At 41.1% G+C, this 25,442-nt stretch overlaps 1 protein-coding gene across 3 annotated transcripts in view; it reads right to left on the bottom strand.

The window, feature by feature from the left end:
- Positions 1-18,606: 18,606 nt before the first annotated feature.
- The window catches only part of jade2 (jade family PHD finger 2), a 222,592-nt gene continuing 215,756 nt past the window's right edge, over positions 18,607-25,442 (bottom strand). For all 3 annotated transcript variants that reach the window (XM_039617918.1, XM_039617919.1, XM_039617920.1), the window contains one exon: positions 18,607-24,961. In XM_039617918.1, coding sequence (XP_039473852.1) covers positions 24,176-24,961 — 786 coding nt within the window. In that variant the 3' untranslated portion in view covers positions 18,607-24,175. The remainder of the gene's footprint in view (positions 24,962-25,442) is intronic.

Below are 25,442 nucleotides of genomic sequence, written 5' to 3'. Positions count from 1 at the left end.
AAGCAAGTGATAATAGTAACTCACGCATCCATCCATCCATCCATCCATCCATCCATCCATCCATCCATCCATCCATCCATCCATCCATCCATCCATCCATCCATCCATCCATCCATCCATCTTCTGCCACATACCCAGGTTCAGCCTCTCCCTCACCCTGGCCACCTCCCAGCTTATCCAAGGGGAAACTGAGAGATATAATCCCTGGAGTGAGTCCTGGGTCTGCCCTGGGGCCTCCTCGCAGTAGGACATGCCCGGAATACCGATTGAGTCCACGAGGCATCCTTGTCATCCTTGTCAAACTATCGTAAAAGGCTCCTTTCGATGTGGAGGAGCAGCGGCTCTTCAAATCCCTCTCAAATGGCCGAGCTGGTCACCCTGTCTCTAAGGGAGAACTCACCCAACATTCAAAGGAAACTCTGCCACTTCTATTCGTGATTTTGTTCTTTTGGTCACTACCTAGAGCTCGTGATCACAGGTGAGTGTGGAAAACATAGACTGACGGGTAAATCAACAGTTTCGTTTTTATGCTCACCTTTCTCTTCACCACAACAGATCATACAGCCACCCCAATCCATCCGTCAGTCTCACACTCCACTCTCCCCACACTCGTGAACAAGAACCTGAGATACTTAAACTCTTCCACAATAAGTCAATATTCTGTCCATAAAAATTATGAACAGAATCAATGACAGGAAACCCCTGAAGGAGTCCAAAACCCACCAGAAAAAAATCGGACTTTCTGCAAACCAATACAAACCAAGCTCTTGCTACATGGACATAATGGGGTGTAGCATTGGGCCAGACATCCCATACTCCCGAAGCAACCCCTCTTCTCCAAGTCCACCAAACACATGCAGACTGCTTGGGCAAACTCCACTCACTCTCAATTATACTTGAGAGGATGAAGAGTTGGTCCAGTGTTTCACAAGAGTCGCCCTGAATTCCTCAAGTCTCTGAATGTTATTGGGCTATCCTGGCTAACACATGTCTGCAATGTCGTGGGGAGTCTGGGGCAGTGCCTATGGACTGGCAAACTGGGGTGACAGTTCCCCTGTGGAGGATGTGGTCCAGCTACAGGGAGATCACACTCCTCCGGAAATGCCAGGGTAACCTCAGATTCAAGAGGAACAATGCGGTTTTCTTCCTGGTTGTGGAAAAATAGTAATCAGTTTTTAAAAATTACAAAGTGAAACTGATCTGTATTCTTGCTCTTGGAATAGTATTCTATCCTGTAAAGGTCGTCTGTTTGCAATATTTCTCTAAAACACTGCTTTGACCGACCTGTATGATGTAGAAGATTTCAGAAGACTGGACTACAACCATTATGGGCTTGACAACGCAAATTATCACATCTGGAAAATCAGTTTGGCTGACTGAATGAGTTAAAAACACTACTTTAATATTTCTTTACAACTTTTATCCTATCTGTAAATATTCTGTCAAATGCCAACAAAAAATTGGAGTCAAAAGAAGACCAGTTAACAGATTTTGTTGCAAATAAACAGGTCATCAGACCCAAAGCTTGGGAACCAATGAATGCAACAGCTCAGAAATTTTTGTAGAGTGGAGCTGGGATTCTGCCAGAGAGGAGAGGCTAATCAGAGCGAGGCTAGTATCTGGACAAACAAAGTGATTAATAGTTCTTTAAAATTGTTTGATGTGAGTTCTTACTTGATTCTGTCTTCTTGGCAAACAGGCCAAGAGGAAACCAGAGGGTGAGCAGGTAGGTGGAGGTTGTACAGACCTGGAAGTCCAGGTCCAGGAATTGTTTTTTCCCTTGTGGGTCTACATTAAATTAAACTAAACTAAATTCAGTTTCATGCATATGGTGTCAAATCACAACAAGTGCAGCCTCAAGGCAAAAGTGAGTTATTTTATCATAGTTCTAATCCTTTATTTATTCAGGTAAAAATCTCATTGAGATTTAAAATCTCATTTCCAAGAGAGACCTGGCATCATGGCAACAAAAGTCACATACCACATAGGTATATAACATTCTGTGGTTCTGGAAGCGATGCTTGTCTTTTATATGCAGTACGCTGTAGTTTAACTTAATTATTCACAGACTTGATCGGCTGTTTTGATTAGTTGTAGTTTCATATTTTCTTCTGTGCTGTGCCCTGTACATTTATGGAGATTGAGTGCGCTAACAAAGCCCATAATGGAATGATAACATTATCTGGCATCAGTAATCAAACATTGCTCAGCTGTGTTTCTAAGTCACATGGGTGTGAGGCAAACAAACTGCCTGCAAGTCTGTCAGATTTCACCACCCGGTGCCGATGTGCTGCTACATCATTAACTGAGGTGATCATAGTCTTTTGCTTTTTCGGCCTATTAAAGTTATCTGTGCGCATGTGTGCCTATAGGAGAAGTAGCTATTTCATATACATCTGCATCTTTAAAACTAGATTTGACTTCAGTTATTTAGCTTGGAAGAAAAAAGAACCATCTGCTAGATGACAAATGAGGTTCAGGTGCATATGATTTTGTCCTGCTCCTCCTTAATTATGATATTACGCTGTAGAAAGCACTTTTAGGCCAGCTCCTGTCTTTTATACTGTATTTGAGCAGAACATGCATATTATTCTTGTTCTAAAAAGTTCTCTGTATGGGTAAGGCACACAGAAAGAAAGCTGATAAGGCATTTTATACTCTTATCATGTCTACAATAGTGGAGCAGTAGCTGCAGAACTACTGTACCTAAGCTTTGAGTGAGGTATAAAGGAGTTGCCCCATATGTGTGGCAAGGATAATGAAAAGTTGTGTAGGGTCATTTATGTGTTTTTCTGCATAACTATTTTAAATATTACATACCTAGAAACCACATATTTTAGGGGTTTTTTTGAAAAAGAAATAAAAATGACTGTAAAATAAATAAAAAACAAACCCTGACTGTTAGGAATTCACCGTGATTTGTTCAGAGTAGTACAGAGTAATCAGTACATTCATATTTTGATGTTAAAGTGACACTTTATGTAATACATGAATCACTCGAACATTTTGTTTAGAAGTTTACATAATCTCATGGGCAGGAATGTCATGGTAATTCTGACCTTTCAATTATTTCTTTGAACTGTTCTTTTTCCAGGGTGAAATGATTATACAGCATCCACCTTTAATGACTTTAGTGAGTCATTAAAGATGGATGCACAAGACTGAATTTATTTTGGATTTTCTCTAATACATGCAGACTCAAATATACAACTTTAACTTGACAACCCAAAGGCCTGTTAACTTCTTATTAGTGATCTTGCTTGACTACAATCAGTAGTTTTTCTTTGCCAAGCATAAAAATTATTTGACATGATGATAGCCCTCATTGGTTTAACCATTAATTGGAACAATGGGAAAGTTTAAGGAGTTCAGTGAAGGTTTTATGAGCAGATGAGATAAAGAACTATTTGGCCACAGTGACAAGAGGTATGTTTGTAGGAGTAAAAGTTCAAACCTGAGAACACTGTACCAGCTGTTAAGCATGGTGGTGGTAGTGTCATGCTCAGGGGCTGTTTTACTGCCGGTGTTACTCGCACATTGCACAAAATAGATGAAATAGTGAAAGCCACTTCAAATCAACAACTAGATGTATGAAACTTGGACACATTTGGGTGTTCATTTGGATGATTATCCCAAACACACATTATAACTGGTTTTGGACTGGATGTAGGAGGCTAATATTAAGCTTCTGGAAGGAGCAGATTATCTCCCATTCGAAAAGTTGTTGGTTCAGTTCACCAACTTTCCCCAAGTATCTTTGGGCAAGATACTGACCCATTCATGGGCTTGTGAATGTGTGTGTGTAAATGTAAGATAGAAAACACATAGATTTAGAAAAAAGTGCAAAAAGTAAGAATGGATAAATCAGACATACAGTGCAGGTTGTTCATGTAGAAAAGTGCTATATAAGAACCAGTCCAAGTAAAAGTGGATATCGAGCTGCTTCAAAGATCTGAGAAATATCAAAATGGTCAAAAATTTGATCCGAATATAATATTAAACCATGTAAGCCCTGGCAATTCTGACTCTATTAAGTTAAGCTAATTAACATCTGCCAGAACACAATTAAAGATGTTCATCTAATACACTATGAGCAATGCAACCCAGTCGAGCGTGCCAACAACATTGCTGTCAATGTCTTTTATTTACTTGTATGTGTCTGCAAAAATGGGTACATACTTATGACCAGTGTTGGTCAAGTTACTTGAAAACAGTAATTAGTTACTAATTAATTGCTCCAAGAAAGTAACCCCCTTACTTTCCTGATTACTTATTTTCAAAAGTAATTAGTTACTTTATTACTTGGTTACTTTTTAAAAACATGATACACAACCTGAATCCCTAATAAAGTAATAGACCTTTCAGCCCAATTCTACTTTTTCTGCATAATCCATCATATAAAACTGGATCAAATGAAAACATTTGTTTTTAAAACTTGTTTTATTACTTTTAATCTTTTAACTTTATGCACATTGCATCAAGCAAAAATTAAATTATATGCAGTCTTTGACTTGAAGAAATTTGTTTACCATTTAAACCTATTTCTGCATATTCCAGCATATAAAATAAAATATTTTTTTGTGTTTACACTCTTTCAAATAGATGCAAGTAAAACACAGCAATAAATAAATAAAATCAAAGACTCAGCACCACTAAGTCCTGCCATTCTTAAATCTATTTTCACCTGTTTTTTTCCCCACGCAGAGTGCAAAGTTTTTGTCACTTTTTACGGAATCAAACTCAAAGTAATGTCAGTACTTCCAAGCTTCAAACGCTGCATGGTTGTACTCTCTCCTGCACTCCATATTATCCATTGTTGATCTACACACGTCTGTTGCTGCCACGGACGTTGCACACTTGTACATCATTGTCATGAGACACTCTCACAAACAAAATCACAGTTTAGTACCGCAGTAACACAGTGTGCTTACGGGAAAGTAACAGTAATCTAATTACTTTTTTGCAATAGTAATCCCTTACTTTATTCATTACCTGAAAAAAGTAATTGGATTACAGTAACGCGTTACTGCCCATCCCTGCTTATAACTGGTTGGTGCTTCATACAAGCCACTGTGTTGCTAAAAAATAATCTATGGGCAGGGTCATGAAGCAACAAACTGAGGGGTATCTATCTTTGCTTTTTTGAACTCACCTAACATCAGAAACTGGAACAAGTGGTCAATAAGTTAATCCAAAGTGTAGCATCCTAGCTACAAGTACATTTACATGAAACGAGTGCAGTTGGCTGCATGTGAACAATCACAGACATGGATAATCTATGGGCACCAGAGCTGCTAAAAGCACTGAGGTACTTTTACAAGTGCTGTATGAGTACCTGTGTGCCTTTAGCACTTTGATTAGTCAGCCTGTAAAAGATGTACAATAAAATCAAAATCAATAAAATCGAGCCTATTTGAGGAAGGAAAGTAGTTGTGAATGCTGACTGTGTAAGGCAACAGAGTATCAGTGCTCTATCGATAAGACAAAGAAAATATTCTATTAAATTAATGTTTAGATGTGCATAAAGCAGTTTTAATTATAATGCTTGTCGAACAATAAAGTTGTGGTGAATTTATTTTTGAGAGTCTTTATTTCTTGTGATGCTCCTTGGGGAAATTTAAAGAGTTTACACTCTTCTATTATCTGCACACCTGCACACACAGGTCAGTGGGATCTTCCAAGAATAGTGGTGCTATTGAACTGACGAGTCAGTCGGAGGTGATTTCACATTTGTTGATCTCTCATCTCAAATATAACCAGTGAACTAGAGTTTCTAGCCATGGCAAAAGTACCCCAGTGAGAGGTTTTTAACAGTGGAAACCACAGTTTAACCCTGAAGTTACCTGCATAATCCCTCTTTGTAGCGGGATTATCCAGGTAATTTAGCTCAGCTTTGATTTGCTGTGTGTGAGAAAGTCCAGTGACAAGGGTCAGGGCTCACTCTGTAGTGTGCTACAACCAGCTTCCATTGACAAGATGTGCATAAGCTTGTTAGCTTTAATCACACAGTCTGTGCATTTTAGAATAGAATAGAATAGAATAGAATAGAATAGAATAGAATAGAATAGAATAGAATAGAATAAACCTTTATTATCCCATGGATGAGAAATTTGGGTGTTACACAGCTCTTATAGCAATATAAAATATAAAAGGAAGACACAAAGTGGTAGTATATACATAACCAACTTCGTATATACAGGTAACACTGTACAGAAATATGTATAGAAAAATTGTACGGCGATATGTATAAAATAAAATGAAATAAAATAAAATTTAACTGCAAAGCCCTGTGTTGTATCTTGGTCACTCTTGGCCAGCCACATATGAAGCCTCTTATCAGTAATGTTATTGGTTTACAATTTAGTAGCTATAACTCGCTCTTTCAACTTGCTAATACCTTTAATAACCCTTTGTCTTTCTCTCCTCACCTCCACCCTTGTTTGGCTATACTAAGTATTTACAAGGGCTCTTGCTCTGCATTACTTACTGCAAAGCACCCTGGACCTCGACCAAGAGCAACAAACACAAACTATCTTTCATGTCAGCAGGCTCTGGTATCTTTTTTCCTTCTTTTTAAGCCCAGCCCTCTGGTGAATACATTGTTTGTTGCTTTAAGAGGAGATGGCTTATAATTCATCAGTGGAACACACTAAACCCTAGTGGCCTCTCGACATTTCAGCCCGCTGTTGTACTCAGTGATTTCAACACCTGACATGTGAAAATACTTGTCTTGGCTGGATGCGATTCTGCTGTTGATAACGATCAGGGAATGAAAAAGAGAGAAAAGTGCGAGTTCAAGCGCCTGTGTCAGGACTAAGATGATGTTCTGTGTGTTGTCACAGTGCATGCGTGTGTTTGCGTGTGTCTGTGTGTGGAGGACAGTATATCAGATTGTAACAGATACAATTGTTCAGATCCTGCCAGCAAAGACGCCCACTTCCTTCCTCTGTCGTTGCAGGATGTCCTGAATCTGATGGCACACATCCATTGATGGTGGATGGCACCCAGTAACAACAGAAGATTATTTGTGTGGGTTTATTTTAGACCCTTGTGTCAAACACACAGGCCCCATTTGATCTAAAGTGAGTCAAACCATTTGCTGGAGTTTCCTGGTGCCATTTTTTTTTAGAAAAAAAAACTTTTACTTTGAAGTACAGTCAGAAAATGTGCAAATGTACATAAAAACTACACATCACAACAGGTCTACAGATTTGTGGCGCTGAAATCGTTAACTGCTACTACTCCCTATTCCAGTTGGATCCTTGTTTGCTTGACACCCCTGTTTTAGCTCCTCGTAACAAGAAAAAAATGGTTGGTGAATCAGCTCTGCATCACGCCCTGCTTGATCATAAACTGACCATCTCCTCCAGCTGTTTTCCTTCTCTCTTCTATCTGCATTACAATCTAAAAGCCTCCTTTGGATTCAGATGGACCTCGGCTCCCTCAGTGCGTCACACAAGCACAGCTTGGAAATGAGCCAAACAAACAGACATATTCATAATAATGGAAATCAATTTAGATGCACAAAGCAAAAGCACCTGGAGAGATTTCATGCACCTGGCTTTCTTTACAAAGCACTCATTTTCATTCCTGTGGGAAGCTTTTGAAAATCTTTTTTTTTTCCTTTTTCGCAATTTAAATGTTATTGTTCTGGGCTATTATGAAGGTTTAACTAGCTCAAGCTGCTGTATAGTTGTACTACTGACACACTATCCCACAACAATTTCAGGGAGCTTGAAAGAAGCTTTTGAGAGCCCTCGTTTTGTGTGAATTTTTATATTTTACCACATAGCTTCATATCTTCAGCAGGTAACAGCAGGATGAAGTTTCGGAGCTGAGCATACCACAGGGGACCCGGGCAAACTTTTTTATGCACCTGCCGCAGTTCTGGTTTTATTTAGTTTTATTTATTTATTTTTTACAAGGAGTGCTTATTTAAGCTGATTTTTATCAGCTGAGGAGGCCGGTCCACAGAGACGGAGGAGGTTGAGATAAAATATAGAGAGCAATTGGATAAAACAAACCATTACAAAATGTCAGTATCGTTTATAAAATACTTTGTACTTTTTTCACTTATTGAATTTCTGAACGCCTCAACAGCAACACCTGCTGGGAGGAAAAGACGGGGTAGTCTGGAAGAGGAGGTCAGGACCTATATGTCCTCCTTAGTGTGGGACCTCTTCATGAATTTAATACACTTCTGGGTGGTTTTTAAATGTTTTTCATGGTGATATGCCATTATAAGCACATGTCAAATGATACTCAAAGGGAGGATGTGCTCGCTAAGCATCTATGGATTTGGACACAGGGTGTAGCAGGGACAGTGCGCCACAGTGGGGGGAAAAAATTATTTGATTGCCAAGCAAAATATGACTTAGAGAAAACGCATTTCTCCTTCAAGTTAGCCTAAATAGTGATTCTATATTGGTGTGGAAGTCGGTATCTTGTGTCTGTATCGTTCTGTTCTGTCCGGTGTTGCACTTTTTTTTGTTTTGGGTTTTTTTTGCAGTTTTTTTTTTTTTTTTTGCAGTTTTTGCACATTGCACTTTATGTAGTCCTGTGTTGATTGTCTGTTATATGTCGTATGTAGCACCAGGGTCTTGGAGGAACGTTGTCTCGTTTCACTGTGTACTGTATCATTGCACATGGTTGGAAAGACAATAAAGCCACTTGACTTGACTTGACTAGCTTCATTAACTGTTCATAACTATCAATTAGTTATGATGTACACAGGATCGGTCAGGAGAACCTCAGAAGGCTGAGGTGACACTTTTAAAGTTAAATTATTTGTTAGATAGCAGCCGTCTTCAAAGTCACTCCGTTTTTATTTCAGAAGTCTGACCCCCGAGGCAAAAACATGTTCAATATGTTCAGTCAGTTTGTGCAGTAGTGATTACATAACAGCTAAGTTATATTTACAATAAAGAGATAACAAAGCAGGGCAACAGATAGGCATGGTAATTCATTACTGAGGAAATGATTTATGGTACTATTATATGATCTGTGCCTGCAGAGATGCAATGGTTTCCTTCAAACACAGAGTGGCAGCTCTATGTACAGTTCTGCCTGTATTGTGTTGGTCCTGCTTACACGTGGAGTCAACCTCATGTGACATCAACTAGAAACTAAAAGCTAGTTGCTAGCTAGGAATAAGCTGAGGAAGAATCCTCATTCAGTTGTAGCTGCTTTTCTGTTTTTGGGGTATATTTTCTTCTCTTATTTGAAGTAGAAAATTATGGAAATGTAAATTATATCGCAAGTTTATTAAATTAGTCAAGGGCAGCTTCATGCAGTGTGCTGACTGATCTGTTATCCCCACTGTGCAGTAATCTAAGCCTGATTGACTGAAAGTGCAAAAATCCACTGGGATCGCTGGCTGATAACTGAAGACTGAGTTGGTTAAAGAAGCTCTGAAAATGATGAATGCTTGAATTTGAGACTAAATAAATGAATTTTTGTTCATTCTTTACTCCCTGCCAGCTATATTCTCAGTCGAGGGATTAACTGTTTACTGTACCAAACCCAGAGAGGGTCATTTTAGGATGTTGTGTAACTGTAAGAAAGGCTAATAACAACAATGAGAAGGATAGCAGGAATGGTGAATTTAGTTATTAAAAACATGCCACTTGGCTGAGATGACTGATGACATTTTTAGTGAGAGATATTTTCTGCGCCATACATTTATCAGAGTTTTTATTTGTCCTTTGATACTTATCTTTGAACCTGAGGAGGAGGATTGATTTAATTTATGTACAGGTCCTTTAGCTGCTCTCCCATGTGTCAGTGAATGCAAAGTATTTTAGGTCATCAGCTGACTCATTAGCTTCCTATTTAAATCACATGGTCAGTAAGGAATGATAATAAGCTGTGTCCTAGTCCAGAAAGACATCGGGCAGCAAATAGTTTCCTCCACAACGTGACAAGTGTCTGGCTAAGATATACGACAGACCAAAATTCAAAATATCAGGGGATCCATTTAAGAGCCTTTTGTGCTGGCAGTCAGTTAATCTGACACTTTGATGAAAAATCAATAGAGGGGAGAAAGCTGTTTGGCAGCTGCATCTTAATGGTGCTGCTGCCTGAGTTGAAAACAAATTACAGTGTATCAGATTTAAATATCATGTTATATAAAAGCCTTCTTCATATGTGGTTTTGATTTTGTGTAATTTATTGTCTTCATGCCATTAGCACAGCTTTTTTGTGGATTATGGCTTGCTTGGATCTAATATAATTTTACCAAATCTGGAATAGTTGACAGCTTCCACTCTGTGCTTCCAGTTTCATAGGAAGTGCTTGGTAATTGAGAATGAATATGGCCCCGTGGAAACATTCTCTGTTTGGGCCGTTTTCAATAGATATCAGCTGATATATTTTAATAGATGGTTAGTAGCTTGGCACCATTTCTTACAAAGAATGATCACAAAAAGAGAAAATATCATCTCAAAGTGGTTTCTTGTATTCAAATGATCTCCACCTTCACCAGAGCTAATCCAAGAGAGCACCTTTGGGATGTGGTGAGAGGTTCTCATCAAGGCTGTGCAGCTGACAGATTTGTAGCAACGGTGTGATGCTACCATCTCAATATGCAGCAAAATCTCTGGGGAATGCTTTCAGGACCTTGTTGAATCTACGCTGTGGTCTGAAAGGAAAAGAGGGTCCAACCTAGTACTAGCAACTTGTACCTAATAAAGTGACCCATAAGTGTCTCATACTGTATGTTTTTTCATATATATTTTCTAACACAGTGTCGTTCTTGAGCTTCCTTTCTCCTCTGCCTCACACACTGCTTCCATCCCTTGCTTGCTGTGCCCTCTGAAGTGATTTGTATAGGGTAAATTACAACAGTAGCAACAAGTATACACAGTTTTGAGCTGCTGTCTATAAGAAATCCTATGCTGCAGTTGTGTTTATCCAGCTGCTTCCAGTGGTTGGTATTATGCATCATTCTGTAAAGTGCATTTCGCTGAATGAAGATGTGCTTAGGGGTTTGCGAAGAGGTTAAATGATATCTACAGATTGGGTCTAATTCGATGAAAACTGTTATTCATTGAATTCTGTACTTGGCTGTGGACACACTGTGGAGATATAGGACACTGGGAATTTAGTTGAAGATTTCAGATATACTGTAATAAGAAGTGCAATGGCTCTCAGTAGATCAGCTGTGGTTTTATTTTGATCTTGGGCTGAGATATGCGGTTTTGGGCCATAAAACACAGCACTGTTGTCTTTAAGATCCCTTAAGGGTGAAGCATATAGCTGTAAATACAACACTGACATATTGTAACTTGTTAAGTTGACTTTAGCTTAATTGAAATCACAGAGTTCCTGGTGTTTCTGGCCACCACCCTGTGTCCTTCTGTTTTAGTTTTGCTCTGGAAAGTCCTGAGCAAAGATTAGCTGCTAAATGCTCCAATATGTTCATCAGCTAGCTGCTCGCTTTGCTCTTTGGTGCATAATGACAGATATTTGTTCGAGCCATTATTAATATGCAGATTCTGAATAATTCAGCTCATTCAACTGTGAGAGGATTCTTTGTCACAGCAGCTCCCTTTCAACTCTTCCTGGAAACATTAACAGCTTGGCACATTTGGATATGGCTCGATCTTAAAGTCATTCCACAGATTTTCTCTGGGATTCAAGTCTGGGCTTTGAGGCCACTGAAGGACTTTCACATTCCTGTTGTGAAGCCACTCCAGCGTTGATTTGGCAGCCCGTTTGAGTCCTGTTGGAGGAGAAATTTATTGGCCCCGCTCTTAGGCCCCTGGCAGTCAGAAACATGCTCTTCTTGAGATTTGCCTGCATTTGGATTCCTGCATTGTTCCTTTGGACCTCTGGCCAAGTCTCTCCATCGTCTCTGGCCAAGTCTGAAGCTGCACCATCATGCTGCGAGGTATAGATGGTCTTAGAGGTTTGATCAGCCTCCCCAGTTCCAGCAGACACAGCACTCTGCATTGCAGCAGAAGCATTTTGATTCGTATTTCATCAGATCTTTTTTCTTCTTTGCTCAGTCTATGCTTTGACAAACTCCAGGCTGCTGCCATGTGGTGTTTTTCAGGTGAGCCTGATTTTCTTAAAGGCCATTGCCACAGTATTAGTTTCTGGCATGGCAAGAAATTCCAGCCTGAATGAAGAACGTTCAAGACCGGTCGGATCGTTGTCAGGTTGTTGGCTATCTTGAGGTTCGAGGTCTCTCCTTGGCAGGTTGCTTGATTAGATCGACAAAAGGAAGGAATGACAGTTTAAACTGTCCAGAATACATCTGATAATTACATTTTTTGCTTTTTTCATGTTTTCTTGGTTTGAGTTACTGTTGATCCCCAAACCCTTTTTATAGTTTAATTTTATTCCCCATATTACAGGTTCTTTATACTATTTACAATATGAAATTTAGACATCAGTTAATCAATCAAATTATCTTGTCTGGTCTGACGAGTCTCAATTTTGCCGTAAAAGTCAGACGGTACAGTTAGAAAAAGCATGAAACCATGTATCCATCCTGCCTTGTAGCAACAGTTCAGGCTGTTGTGGTGCGGGACAATACTTTAATAGTTTCTTGGTGCCCTTTGGATGCCTGCGTACCAACCGAGCATTGTTTAAACACCTCAGCATTACCTGAGAATTATTGCTGACCAAGTACATCTCTTTATGTCCATAGTGTACCTATCTCCAGGTGAAAACACCATATGACAAAGCTCAGATCCTCTCAAACTGGTTTCTTGACCATTACAATGAGTTCACTGTTCTCAAATGACCTCCACAGTCACCGGATCTCAACCAAATGGGAGATTCTCATCATGAATGCGCAGCCAAGAACGCTGCAGTAAGCTGCTGTATCATGTCAGTATGTATCAAAATCTCGGAGGGATGTTTCCAGCTCCTTGTTGAATCGACACCATGAAGAATTAATGCCATTTTAACAGCAAAAGAGAGCGCAACAGAAGGTACAATCAAGGTGTAACTAATGAAGTGGCCGGTGAGCGCATATCCCAGCTTGCAATTTTAGTAAACGCTTAACTCAGTGATGTTAAACAGTCAGCTTGGTGTCGAAAAACCAGCAAATCTGAATTATAGACATAGCTGTTATTAATCCTGTAAAATCTGAACTGACATATAATTGCCAGTAAATTCAAAGTTTTTGAGCCTGGAGTGTTTAATGAAATTTCTGAGAAATCAAAAAAAAGAAAATCCAGTTTGTATAAGTTTCATGAGTTTCTACATTTGACACTGTATACATCAGGTTTTAATGGAAACCCCCCCCCCCCCACAAAATTACACTGTAATGTGATTTTGACGTATAGGTCTCAAAAACGTATAAAATATTTGGCGTCACAGGGTAAGGTCACAAATGCCGTACACGTGAAGGACAGTAAACTCACTGTATGCAGAAAAACATGAGAAATTGCAAATATTTTCTAAGACTTACCCTCCTGTACTGCATTTATTTTATAAGTGGATGTCTCATTGAATGTGAATGTTTTCTGAATATATTTGTACATTTTTTCCATACAATAGTTTTATTGTTCCGGCCAACTTGAAATCAAACTGTATGTGTGTGGCCCGTGAACTATTATAAGTTTGACTGGAGAGGCTCCACTTTTCCTCCTTTTGATACCTGCAACAAAATTTTTTCCTGCAGACTCTAGACTCAGACTAATTAGCAAATGTTAGCAGGCTTGTGTAGCCTCACAAAGCTGCTTGTATGGTTCTAGCTTTTTATTTATTCAGCAGCAGAAAGGAAATTTTACTCTCCTAACTCTCCCTCGGTTTATTGGCAGAGCAGCAAAAACCTCATAAATCAAACTATCAAATACAACTCTGTTTACTGTGACACAGCAGAAAGATTTTTATAGTGACCTTTGACATTTCTCTACTCTTCTTTCAGACTCTACACAAGAGTTTTGGTGATTCTAGATTTCTTTGGAAATAAGAAAGTAACTAAATGCTGATGATTATGGTAGAAAAGGTTAGCCTAGCTTTTGTCAGAGTGAGATTTTATTTTTATTTCAGCTGAAAGCTGGTATTAAAAATCTAATCTAATTCTGCTAAAGCCGGAGTAAAATAAAGATTTTTGTTAAATCAGCTGTGTTTGTGTAATGAACAGAGAGGCAGAGAGTTTAATGTACACAGAAAGCACTGCTTTATTGACTGCACTGGACTGGACTGGTCTGGACTGGGTTGGATGGGACTGGGACTCCATCAGATGAAGTTGGGAGGAGGAAGGGAGCAGACTGGGTTGGGTCAGGTTGGGGAGGCATGGGGTGGGCAGGGGCATAGTGGGATGCAGCCATCATTAAGGCAACACAAACAGCATGCAGATACAGTCACAGGAAACATCATCATCATCATCATATTGCTTTTCAAAGTCTCGCTTAAAACATCGAAATTGTACAAAAAGGAAGAAAATAGGTTTTTCGCACTAATGAAAAATACATTTTTTGATTTTTTCCCTCCTACAAAGAAGATTCTAATACAAGAAAATAAATATAGCAAAAAAAGCCAAAAAATAATTTAAAATAGCTCTTCTTTTTCATATATGTTCAATAGTTCTCTTTGCTATTAACAAATGGCACAACATTCTTTGAAACAAAGAATACAGAAGGATAAACTCCTGCAACATTCATATTATTGTATTGAAGAACCGATGCAGAGTGGAGGACAAACTGGACATGACAGCAGAGATTTTAACCGTTTTATAAGGACAAATAAAGACAGCAGGAGGAGGGAAAAAAGTACGTGTCCGAGCTCTGCTTTGAATAGACAGCGCCGATTGGCTTCGTGTCATTTAAATACAACCAATAATATGCAGGATAAGGATGTCCAATCATACTTAAGTATGTCATGAGAAAGCAGAAATGAGGGAGAGAGGGAGACGAACTCCTACCTTGTCACAAAAAACAGAGATTCAAGGGTGTTGTTTAAAAGTTGCTCTTTGGAGGTTGCCAAAAAAAAGCTAATTTAAACTTCTACTTATTTAAACCTGAGGGTGAAATCTTTTTTTGTTGTTGTTGTATTTAATGAGTCAGAAACTGTCTGCTCTGCACAGAAGAGAGGTGCTGAGGGAGAATGGTGAAGAGAGAAGCCAAAGAAATACATAAATCAGATAGTTACACAAAATTAAAGCGAGCAAGAGAGACGGACTGACGGGGAATGAAGAGAGGTCAGAGTGGCAAAATGCAATACATGCAGAGTACAGTACAGAGTGAGGTGGCCACATCTGTTCTGGCACTTCATCCACATTGAGCCATCAATTTTTAACGTTCAGCAGTAACTAGAACAGATGAATGTTGGCTTTTGGTTTCCTACAGCTGAGCCTTTTGGAAGACAACACGCCTGGTCAGGAGACATGCCACAGCACTTAAGAAGATGGCGTTTGGTTGCCTTCATCTCTCTGTGATCAATCATTTTAAATGTCACTGCATCTAATTATATAATCGGCACAATGTTTTTAAGATTATATTGTGAAGAGACCTTAATTTTAAAAGGAGGTTCGACCTGCTGCGACCAGCATTTTTCCCCTTTTGGATTTTCACCTATCGGGCAAAAGGACGCTGGTTTGAGACCAGGAATAAACACAGGTCCCCTTTGGGGGATGGGGCATCCAGCATAAAAATCCAATATGTGGAGCTACCCAGAAAGGGAGTTAAAGAGCAGCTCCTTCTTAGCATCACAATAATACAGAACAGCATCATATAATGTTCCCTGGGCTTTAAATTAAAGAGATTTTCCGTATATTTATATTTCAGTACCATCTCTGTTTATTAAAAAAGTCCAGTTTTTTTTTAATGCCAGGCAACCAATATGTTGGTTCCCACTTTTTTTTTTTAACTGTAATAACCTCGGCTGACACTCAGCAGAGGAACCGGTCCACCCGTCCTCCTGGCGACCAGATGTTGGCTGTGATGCAGCTTTGTTGCAGGATGAAGACGTGATTAGCGCTCATCCCATCGTTCAGGCTTTTAATGTGGCTGTAGATGTACCGAGATGTACCACAACTTTATACGAATGTTTTCTAAAGGTGTGTACGACAAAACGAAGAGTCATAAATTCTTTTTTTGTGGGGGTGTGAAGGTTGAGGCTGCACCTCTCAATTGATGTTCCCAATGGAAAAACATGAGCTGCGAGCTTGATTGCAAGGTATGCATTAATCAAGCGTGACAGCTGAAGCCCCTGACGGATGTGAGGACTCACGAGAAACTGAATTTATTTGTGTTTCCCATCCGTCTGTCTCCCTTTCTCTCCTCGTCTGTGTGTTCGTACGAGCGCATTATTCAAGCAGAAACTTTTTTCATCTCTCGCAAAGAGTTTGTAGCATCTAATTATAGAAACTTGCTTCTTTCTGTTCCTTTCACATTTATGTTTGGACACACCTTTAAGAGAGAAGGAGTTGAGGAGAACAACGGAGGTGCAAAAGATCAGCCGCCACGTAGGAGGGACGGCTCCCTATGTTTAGTTTCAACTAGAATTATGCCAGTGGACTCTCTCTATTTTGCCTCCTGCAACCACATAAAACTAACAAAACACCCTTAAGCATACAGAGGGAGCCAATTTAGGCAATCGCAACACCTGTTGGTTCCCTGCAAGTATCGAATCTGGGATAAACACAAGAAGTGACTCAGAAGCAGGAGATAAACATTTGCGTGAGTGAGTCAGCTCATGAAACAAGAGAAGAAGAACAAAAAAGTGGGGAAATGGATAAAAATGGAAGAAATCAAGGAGGAGGATTAAAGCGGAGACAGATGGACCGCACGGTGGAAATTACAAGCGGGAGAAGCAGAGAGACACAGTGCAGACGGCCTCTAACAAATTATTTTAACCTGCATCTGAAATCCATTCTGCCTCGACGCGATGTATCCAGATTACATTTACACCTGCAAAACAGTGTTGAAATCACTTTCTTTCCTGTTGCACTTTGGGCGAGCTTCCTGGCTGAACTCAGAACAGACGCTGGGAGACTGCTGGTTTGTCTAAATGGATCTTGGGAGAGTGTTTTTTTGGATTTACACTTCAATTTGTCTGCTGTTATGTGGATGTCTGAACCTCACAGGAGCGCGATGGAAAAACCAGATGTAAAGACAGTTGAATAAACTGTTGAATTTGGTGGGTGAGGCAGCATAAAAAGTGGGACTTTCCAGGTTTTCCAGGTTTCAAGTGAGATTTCCAAAAGTAAACATTAAAACGGATTGGATTCCAAACCTGGATCTTTTTATTGGTATGAGCTGTTGGCTAAATGTATGTTTTTCTATGAACATAACCAGAGTGTAAGACTGAAAGTGGATAAATGAAAATCTGGTCTTCATTGTGATTTTTAAAGGACAAAGTTGGTGTTATATTTTTTTTTTCCATATTTCAACAAATCCTACAAAAATACCAAAGCCATCAGCGGTTTATTACAAAAACGTTCAGACATGTTAGACATGATGGGGTCTGTTAGCATTACAGCTACAAAAAGAGCCTCTTTGACAGTCATTTTACTCTTGTTACAATGCCTAATGGCTTTCTTGTATCTAGCAAAAAGCTCCCACTTTCAGAGTTTTTTCCACTGTTGGATCTGTGTGATGTCATAAAGAGGGGGCATGCCTAATATGGCAGCTCTGGCTGTGAACACAGAAGCTTTAACTTGAAAGAAGCTAATAACTGTTTCAGAGTTGAGATGAATCTAGGCCTAGTAAGATAGAGAATGGGTAGTTTTAAGAGTTTTAAATTCTTAGTTTAAAGAATTGTTTGGTAATGGCTTTTAATTTATGCTCTAAGTAGCAGTATCAAGACGTTCTGGTGATTAATAATATATTATGCAGTACAAATGAATTGTTTTTTAAGCCGTTTGAAATGGAAGTATCTCCGCTCGGCTCCCCCGATTTGAGTTTTTACATTTTTGCAAAGACAAATCTTGGACGGGGACTCAGCTGTGTGAGGCGAGAGAGCGAGAGGAGAGGAGGCATGAGGAGGGGAAAGGGAGGGCCTGGTGCTGTTTATATTAGCTGCTTGTTAACCTGACTGTACGGACAGGCTCCAAACAGAACGCAGAGGAAAGAACAAGTTGTACTCTTTTGTCTTTCTTTGGCTCCGGTTCAGCGAACAGTCTCCCTCCTCTCCTTCTTTCTAAACAACTCTCCTCTTTCCCGCACTTTCCCTCTTTTCAAGCCAGAGTTAAGCAAAGCTGAGTGCAATGTTTTCAGCTCCTCGTGCGTCTGTCATTATTTGTCCTTAAAGCTATAGGTGTCCTTCTTCTTTTTTGATCACCTTTAAAAAGCCATGTGCCAAGGGCCAAGGAGGCTGATCACTGGACAGGGAGAGGAAGAGTTGTGGGCAGGAGGGAGACAACAGGAGGGTGATTGTTTTTAGGGGATTCAGGATGGAGAAGAAGAGGGGAGTTTGCTGGTGGTGGGAGGAGGAGGAGGAGGAGGAAGTTGCTGGATGGTGGATGCAGAGTAAGGTACGCAGTGGGTACAGACGGGAGATTTAGTCTGAAAACATTTCTCTGAGCTGCTGTGGAGGATGAAGCGATCACACGGGTAGAGCATCAATCACTCTTTGGTTCCACCTTCAGTCACCAAGAGACGCTGGACACAAACAGTGCCCCCCACCCACCCCCCCACACCTAAAAAAAGGCACAAAAATAGAAGCAATGCTTTTCGGATGAGTGCTTCTTGAGGTTTGTTGCAGGCTTTGATCCAAAAAAGCAACGCGGTGCTATCAGATTGCTGCTGCATTTACCATTACATTTAAAAAAGGCAGCAAATCTTCACTGCTGTGAAGCTGAACCTGGGGAATATCTGCCATTTCTGATAAATTAACCAAATAAATTTTTAAGATGCGACTGATTGATTGTACCAATCAGTCTCGAGCTCTGAAGGTTGAGTTTTACTTCAGATCAGTTTCTTCCTTGGCAGCAGCTCCGGTTGTGCGACTAAACCTCCGATCTGTGGAGTGTGTGTCTGGGTTCTGGATGCTGAGACCTTGAAGCCATAACTTTGCTGTAACGGAGAGGAGAGCAAAGCGCCAGTAAAAACAGTAGAAGCAGATAATGAGTCAGCTTTCTAGTCTGATACGAGCCACAGCGGCCAGATAAGCATTATAAAAGGAAAAAAACAAAACAAATAGCTTGCAAAAGCCTCTTTAAAACACGGAAAATGAAAATGTCTAGTAGTAGTAGTTGAACAGTATTATACATTATTGTAGATGAGTATAAACTCCAGCGGTAGGTAGGTGGGCTGGTTTGTACGGCTGGTGTAGGGCAGCGAAACAAGGACTAGGCATTGATACCAGAAACAGGAAGCACTAAGCAATCTCTATTGTCGTGCGGACACATTTTTAGACAGACCTGCAATTTTCTGCTTTAGAGACATTTCAAGACTTCTGATCTAATCCCGCCTTTGTTACTGGACTGCTGTCCCTTGTGGCTTGCAGGTATTTATTTCCTAAGCAATACCCAGTCCTGCTTTCACTGATCCCACGACAGTCTCAGACCACTTTCTGGATGAAGGAGCAACCACAGAAGAAGAAACGACATCTTATGAACTGCATCCCGATGCCCTCGTGGTTCCCCAGAACCACCTCAGTGCAATAAATTACTTTAAATTGTAGAAATCCAACTTTTTACCACCCACTAGGAGCAATTCGTGGAATTTAAAACCCCGTTTTTAATGTCGTCGTTCACCAGAACTGACTGCTGCTGTCATTTCTGGATCCTAAGCTGCTTTTCTTGCTAATGGAAAGTTGTAAATGTGACCCTTCACCCAGCTGAGGGGGTTCTGAGGAGCCCAGCCCTGCTGGTGCACTGATGTTTTACAACAGAGTCAGTACAGTAAACAGTAGCTGTGCGCAGGCGAGGTTCCAATTACCTGCAAGCAATCGGTCTAGCGGAAAGCATCACTGTGTGTAGGTGTGTTTCTGACCTGCCATTATGTGCTTGATGCCCGTCAGTTTATTTCCGTGGTGCAGCGTCAGTGCCAACACCTGAGGGAAGAGTTCTGCTCTCAACATACAGCAAGCTGAGGACTGTACAGCGTTTCTGTTGCACATTTTATTGCCTCTCTAAGTGGTGACTTATCATAGAGGAACGCGACCTACCGACACGGATGCTCCAAGTATGAGGATAAAAACTTTCACACTGCATCTAATTTTATGGGACACAACCCAAATAGACAGACAGAGAGAAAGCGAGAAACCCCCTGCACTAGATCTCCTTTCAGTGTGGATATTCGACCTGACAGAGTTGCAAAATTCAAAGATCATCAGAGCACATTCGGGCTGCGAGCCAACACCCACACCGGCGTACCACACAGAGGATAGCGATGCTTTGAAGTTGCATTCTAGCGGATATTGATAAAAAGAACCTGCAAGAGACTCCAGTCTACAGTATCTACGAAGCGGAAGGAGAGGGCATTGAAGCCACACTGTAAATATAGAATAATAACCAGTTTTGTTTGCTAAGGCTGCACAGTATCAAGGCAAAAAAAAAGATCAGAAGTACAATTTGCTTTGTTTTTGTGTGGAATCTGACCGTCACTCAGCAGGAAATCTTATATACTGCTAACCAGCTCCACTAATTTAGCCCTAAATGAGTATTTTTCAGTCCTTTTTTTGTCCTTCGGCAGCTGTGCAGCCTCAGCCTTTGCTACTACATGTTAAGGCCATACATGTGAGGCCTTGTCTAAAACCACTGTCTACAACGTCAGGCTACTCTGAACATTGAATATTGAAACCAAGATTACATTTTTCTGTCTTAGCAACACATGAATGGTAACGAACACCTGGCCGAGGATTCGGAGGCGACACGTCACCGCGTCCTCGCATCGGAACACGAGCTTTGTTGCTCTTTTTTTGTCGTTACTGTAATGTGTCAGCTGTAATAGCCATCGTAGAAGTCCCAAGTCCTCCGCCTGTCCTCGCAAGACTGTCACGCAACAATGCGAGTGCTTCTACCATGGCTACACCTGAAGGGACGAAGAGGGGACAGAGACGCAGCGCTGTCACCTGACCTGTGATAATACTCTCCTGTTGTTGGGGAGGGGGTGGCGTTTCGCTCTGAGTAAACTCATGCTTCCTGATGCAGTCAGGACCACATATACATAACAAAAACTTTTACATTGTAACCCTGTTATACCAGCTCTGGGGTTTGTGTAAGCGTCTATGTGTGTGTGTGTGTGCATGCGTGTAAGTGAGAGAGAGAGCTGTATGTTGTGTGTTCAGTTCAGCAGCACTGGCTTTTTTCTTTTTTTTTTCCTTTTTTGGAGGGGGTTAATACATGCGAGTCTGTGTTTAACAACCATCACCGGGCATTTCCTGTGGGAATCCCCCCGTGAATGCAGATCTATCCAGGTTGGGAATTAAAAGCGCCCCCTGGGTTAGAGGAGGTCGAATCACATCTGCTGACCTGGACATCACTGTTCGAGCGGTCTGACAGCTTAATATGTTTGCGTAGATAAGACTGAAATATGCTGCCTTGTAACACAGATCTGTTCTTTGGCATGGTCACTCCAGAAAACCGGGGAGAAGCTGTTCATACAGGAAAACGGAGAAAGTAGAATGGACTTGGGCCTCTGTTCAAATGTGTGTTCATCAGGCCTGGGTCAAGCAGCCCTTAAAATCAAATCTTTAAGTCATCCCAGTTTGGTGAGACCCAAAAGACACTCCCATCTGTTAGCCGATACTATCTGACCTCAGATCAGATGGGTTAAAGTGGGACTGTTGAACCCAGGGCTGATGGTCGTATGCTGTACTGAGAGAAGGAGCATGCTCAGTAGTAGTCATGTTGGAGTTCAAACAGTGAAGCTTTCCAAATAAGAAAGTTTCTAGACAAACACACATCACTTCATATATTTATATATATATACTGTATATGATATAAAATGTGTGTATATATATATATATATCTACGTCTTTCGTTGCTTTTCCATAAATTCTTAACCTTTTATTGTTCTTTTTTATAAGTTTTTTTAACCCCTGAGAATACCACGGACTGCTTTAAGTACAAAATACAACTCTCAGACAAAAACAACAAGAACGGCTCGTGTGTTTCGTGTTTTTTTAAAAACAAATTTACAATCAAATCAATTCAGGGACTTAAGAGCGCAGGCCTCTGAAGCTGATTATTACACTGTCTACGTCCATCTAGTAGGAACAAGACATGCCTCAGAGCCATCAGTTGTGAAAGCTTGGCCATGTCAAACAAAAGCGGCTGCCACGTTGGTGCCTGACAGTGTTTACGTTTTCATAGAACAAAATAATAAGCTGCATAGGTACACATGGGTGATCTGACTAATAAAAATGACTAATTTCCTCTGATTTTACATATAGTTTTATGTATATCCACATGCACTGAATGCATTCCAAGTGATCCCGCTTCCATTGGATACATAAATAGCAACATCAGAATGCCAAAACTGAGGATTCGTCCTCTTACGAACCAAAGCAGAATTTCAGCTGCTTTTGAGGTTGAATTTGTGTCACATGACGTCAGCCGCTGTAGCAAGAATATACCCATGAACTACACAATGCATGGTCACCCTAACCAGTCTGTAACTGTTTATAAAACATGTCTCTCAGGCTTGGCTTACATGAACACAGCTACCCACCCCATATGAAAAAGCTGAACTGCACTGCTGATTAACCAAACCCCAAAATGAATACTATTTGCAGTAATGTGCATGAAATTTTAAATAAGAGGTCTAATTTTCAATGGCAGCAACATGGTGCCCGCAGTGTAACTGGCCAAACTCTGGTTATTGATGGCTCTGGGCTACAGTGATGCAACTTAGGGGGGCACAGAGCAGCAGGCAGCTCTTTGCACTGACGGCACGATGTTGCTCTGCGTTGCAAGCTGCTGCATATGCTCTGTTGATAAATGGCAAGTGATGCATTTCCATCCTTTCAGGCACTACACAATTGTTAAGGTGACAAGGAGCCCAATGCCGGCTACGCTCAGTAGCCACTCCAATGGGATTTCCTTTTGGCTTGATTGTTACAAATCCGATTGACAAACGACTGATTGATCTACTCAGCGATTGTTTGGTTGATTTGGAAAGTTGGCGGCGATTGAGGGGGACGCAGGGCCACAGGGCAAGTGAAAGAAAGGCACAGAGTTTGTACGACGATTTTTCTCCAAAGACCCGGGAGTTAAAAGAACGCGGAATTAGGAAGAATTTGAAAGCAGCTGACAAAAAGTCAGACCAAATATTTCAACGACGGCTGCGGTGTGAGCAAAAGGGATCCGCTTATGGTAGTTTGTGTGTGAGTATGTCTGTGTGTGTCTGTGTGTCTGTGTGAAAATCTGAATGAGCACCAGGGTTGGGGTCAATGCGTTCGCTATTCAGAAACTGGCAAAGCTAGAGATTTGTAGATTTTTTTTGGTTGTTGTTTTTTCTTTTATGAAGTAAAATGTGAAAAATTTGAGAATGAAGGATTCAGTGTACATTTTTCAAACCCAGTCAACGAGGGAGGAAAATTGACCCCAACCCTGAATGAGCATCTATTATACACACAAGTGCTTACATTACAGCTCTTATGACTAGCTATGTTGTGCTTTTCAAGGCTGAATACAAGTTGTCACCCGCTGTACATATTCAGACCAACTCTGGTGTGAAATTGTCTTTTCCACTGAACATATTCAAGAAAACAAGCACTCACTGGATGCAACTCGGGCCACAAAGGCCGAGAATGAAGCATACCCTGAAACCAGCTTGAATAATAATAATAATTATAATAATAATGCCCCAAAGTGTTTGTTCCCAAGTCTGGCAGATACCACAGACATGAGGCCAGAACTGGGTGCTTCGTTCGACGCCCAGAAATGAAATGATTCTGAAATATACAACACAAAAAAAAAAACAAGAGAAAGAGACTGAAGGTAATGTTTGTTTTCAATCTGCTGAATGTATCACATCTTATGATAAGCTAACAACAAACTGCAGTCCAGTGGAGAAGCTTTTCTGTATGATAGGCAAACGGCTACATTCAAATCCCCTCCGTCCTAAAAAACAGAGCAGGTTAGGAGCTGGGGATTTTCCACTGATGGATGTGATCGGGATTTTGGTTGAACAAAGCGATCCAGCCGTGTTTTTATAGACTGTATGCTGGGCACAGGTGGGAAAAAACAAAAACAAAAAACAATTAGCCAGCGGGATTCTGCTTGGATAACTGCTTGTGTGTATTTGTCTATTGGAATCTCAGTTCTTTAGGAAGCCAGCACGCTTCTTCTCAGCAGGTCCTCGTTCCCGGAGTGCAACTGCGGCAGGCGGAGCTTGCGCCCACCAGTGCGCGTGTCCGAATCGCTCTGCTCGCCGTCAGAGAAGTAGCCATCAGTCTCAGCAGCGTCTAACAGGGATACGTCTTTCCCTGCGAGTGGCAGGTCCATGGACTCGAACCCCGCTACACCTCTGGTGACGCCCCTCACTCTCGATTTACCCTGGCGGGACAGACGGTGCCGCGGGGTCCCGCCACGAAAGATTGTCCCAGCGTCGGGCATTGTGAACCCGAGACCAGAGACTGGTGGGTTTGAGCCCACTGTGAAACCAGATCCAGCCCCTGATACTACACCATTCCCTGCATGGATGCCATCCCAAGGACTGTTATCCTCCGAGATGTGACAGGAATCCATTTTGGAGATGGGCGGCTGTGGCGGTGGGTCCCTGTGAAGGTCAGAGCTTCTGGTCTGGTGGTGATGGAGGGGGTGGTGCACGGTCTTGGAGGAGCCTTTGTTCTTTTCCCCTTTCCGACTCACGTGGCCAGACTTTTCCTCCGCCACGCTCGCCCAGAGCCTCTTTGCGGTGGAGGGGCTGCCGCCAGCGGACGCAGCAGCTGCAGACAGGAGCGTCTGAGGCTGGGCCGGAGTGGTTGGTGGTGCACGAACACGGGGCTTGTTGCTCCCTCTCGATTTGCGCCCCAACTGGGGTGTTTTCCAGGTGGACTGCATGGAGTTCTCCATCATTAGGTTGAGCAAACTCTCTTCGCCCTGCAGGAGCTGGATGAAAAGAGGAGAAAGGTAAGAAAGGGAAAGACAGATATTGGTGATGAAAGAGGAAAACGGATGAGGAAATGCAACTGAACAAACAAATCTTTTCATGTTTAAAAGTGAAATAACACAAAATATTCGAGATATATGTGAAAAGTTGATACAGCAGTTAATCTGCTCATTGCTCTGATTTTGTGGTTTGGAATACTTTGGAACAAAAACTCCCCACCCACTCCCACCTACCCACACGTCCAACAGCTCAGCAGTTTAGACTGTGAGCTACCGATGTCACAATTTGTTCCTGAGCAAAAAAGAACCCGACTAAATGACAAAGCTGATCTGTTCTGACGGCACTCTACATCGTGATCTTTTATTTCTTCAGGGCGTGATTCTGTTGAACCTCTAACACTTTTTGTTTTTAATAAACAGGCCTTGTGTTTATTGATTTTAAACTACACCCCTAATATTAACTTGCGACATGTGGGCTTTG

The sequence above is a fragment of the Oreochromis aureus genome, linkage group 10 (genome assembly GCF_013358895.1).
Source record: "Oreochromis aureus strain Israel breed Guangdong linkage group 10, ZZ_aureus, whole genome shotgun sequence".
Lineage (NCBI taxonomy): Eukaryota > Metazoa > Chordata > Actinopteri > Cichliformes > Cichlidae > Oreochromis > Oreochromis aureus.
Note: the sequence above shows the minus strand (reverse complement) of the source record. Positions and strands in the feature narration are given on the sequence as shown.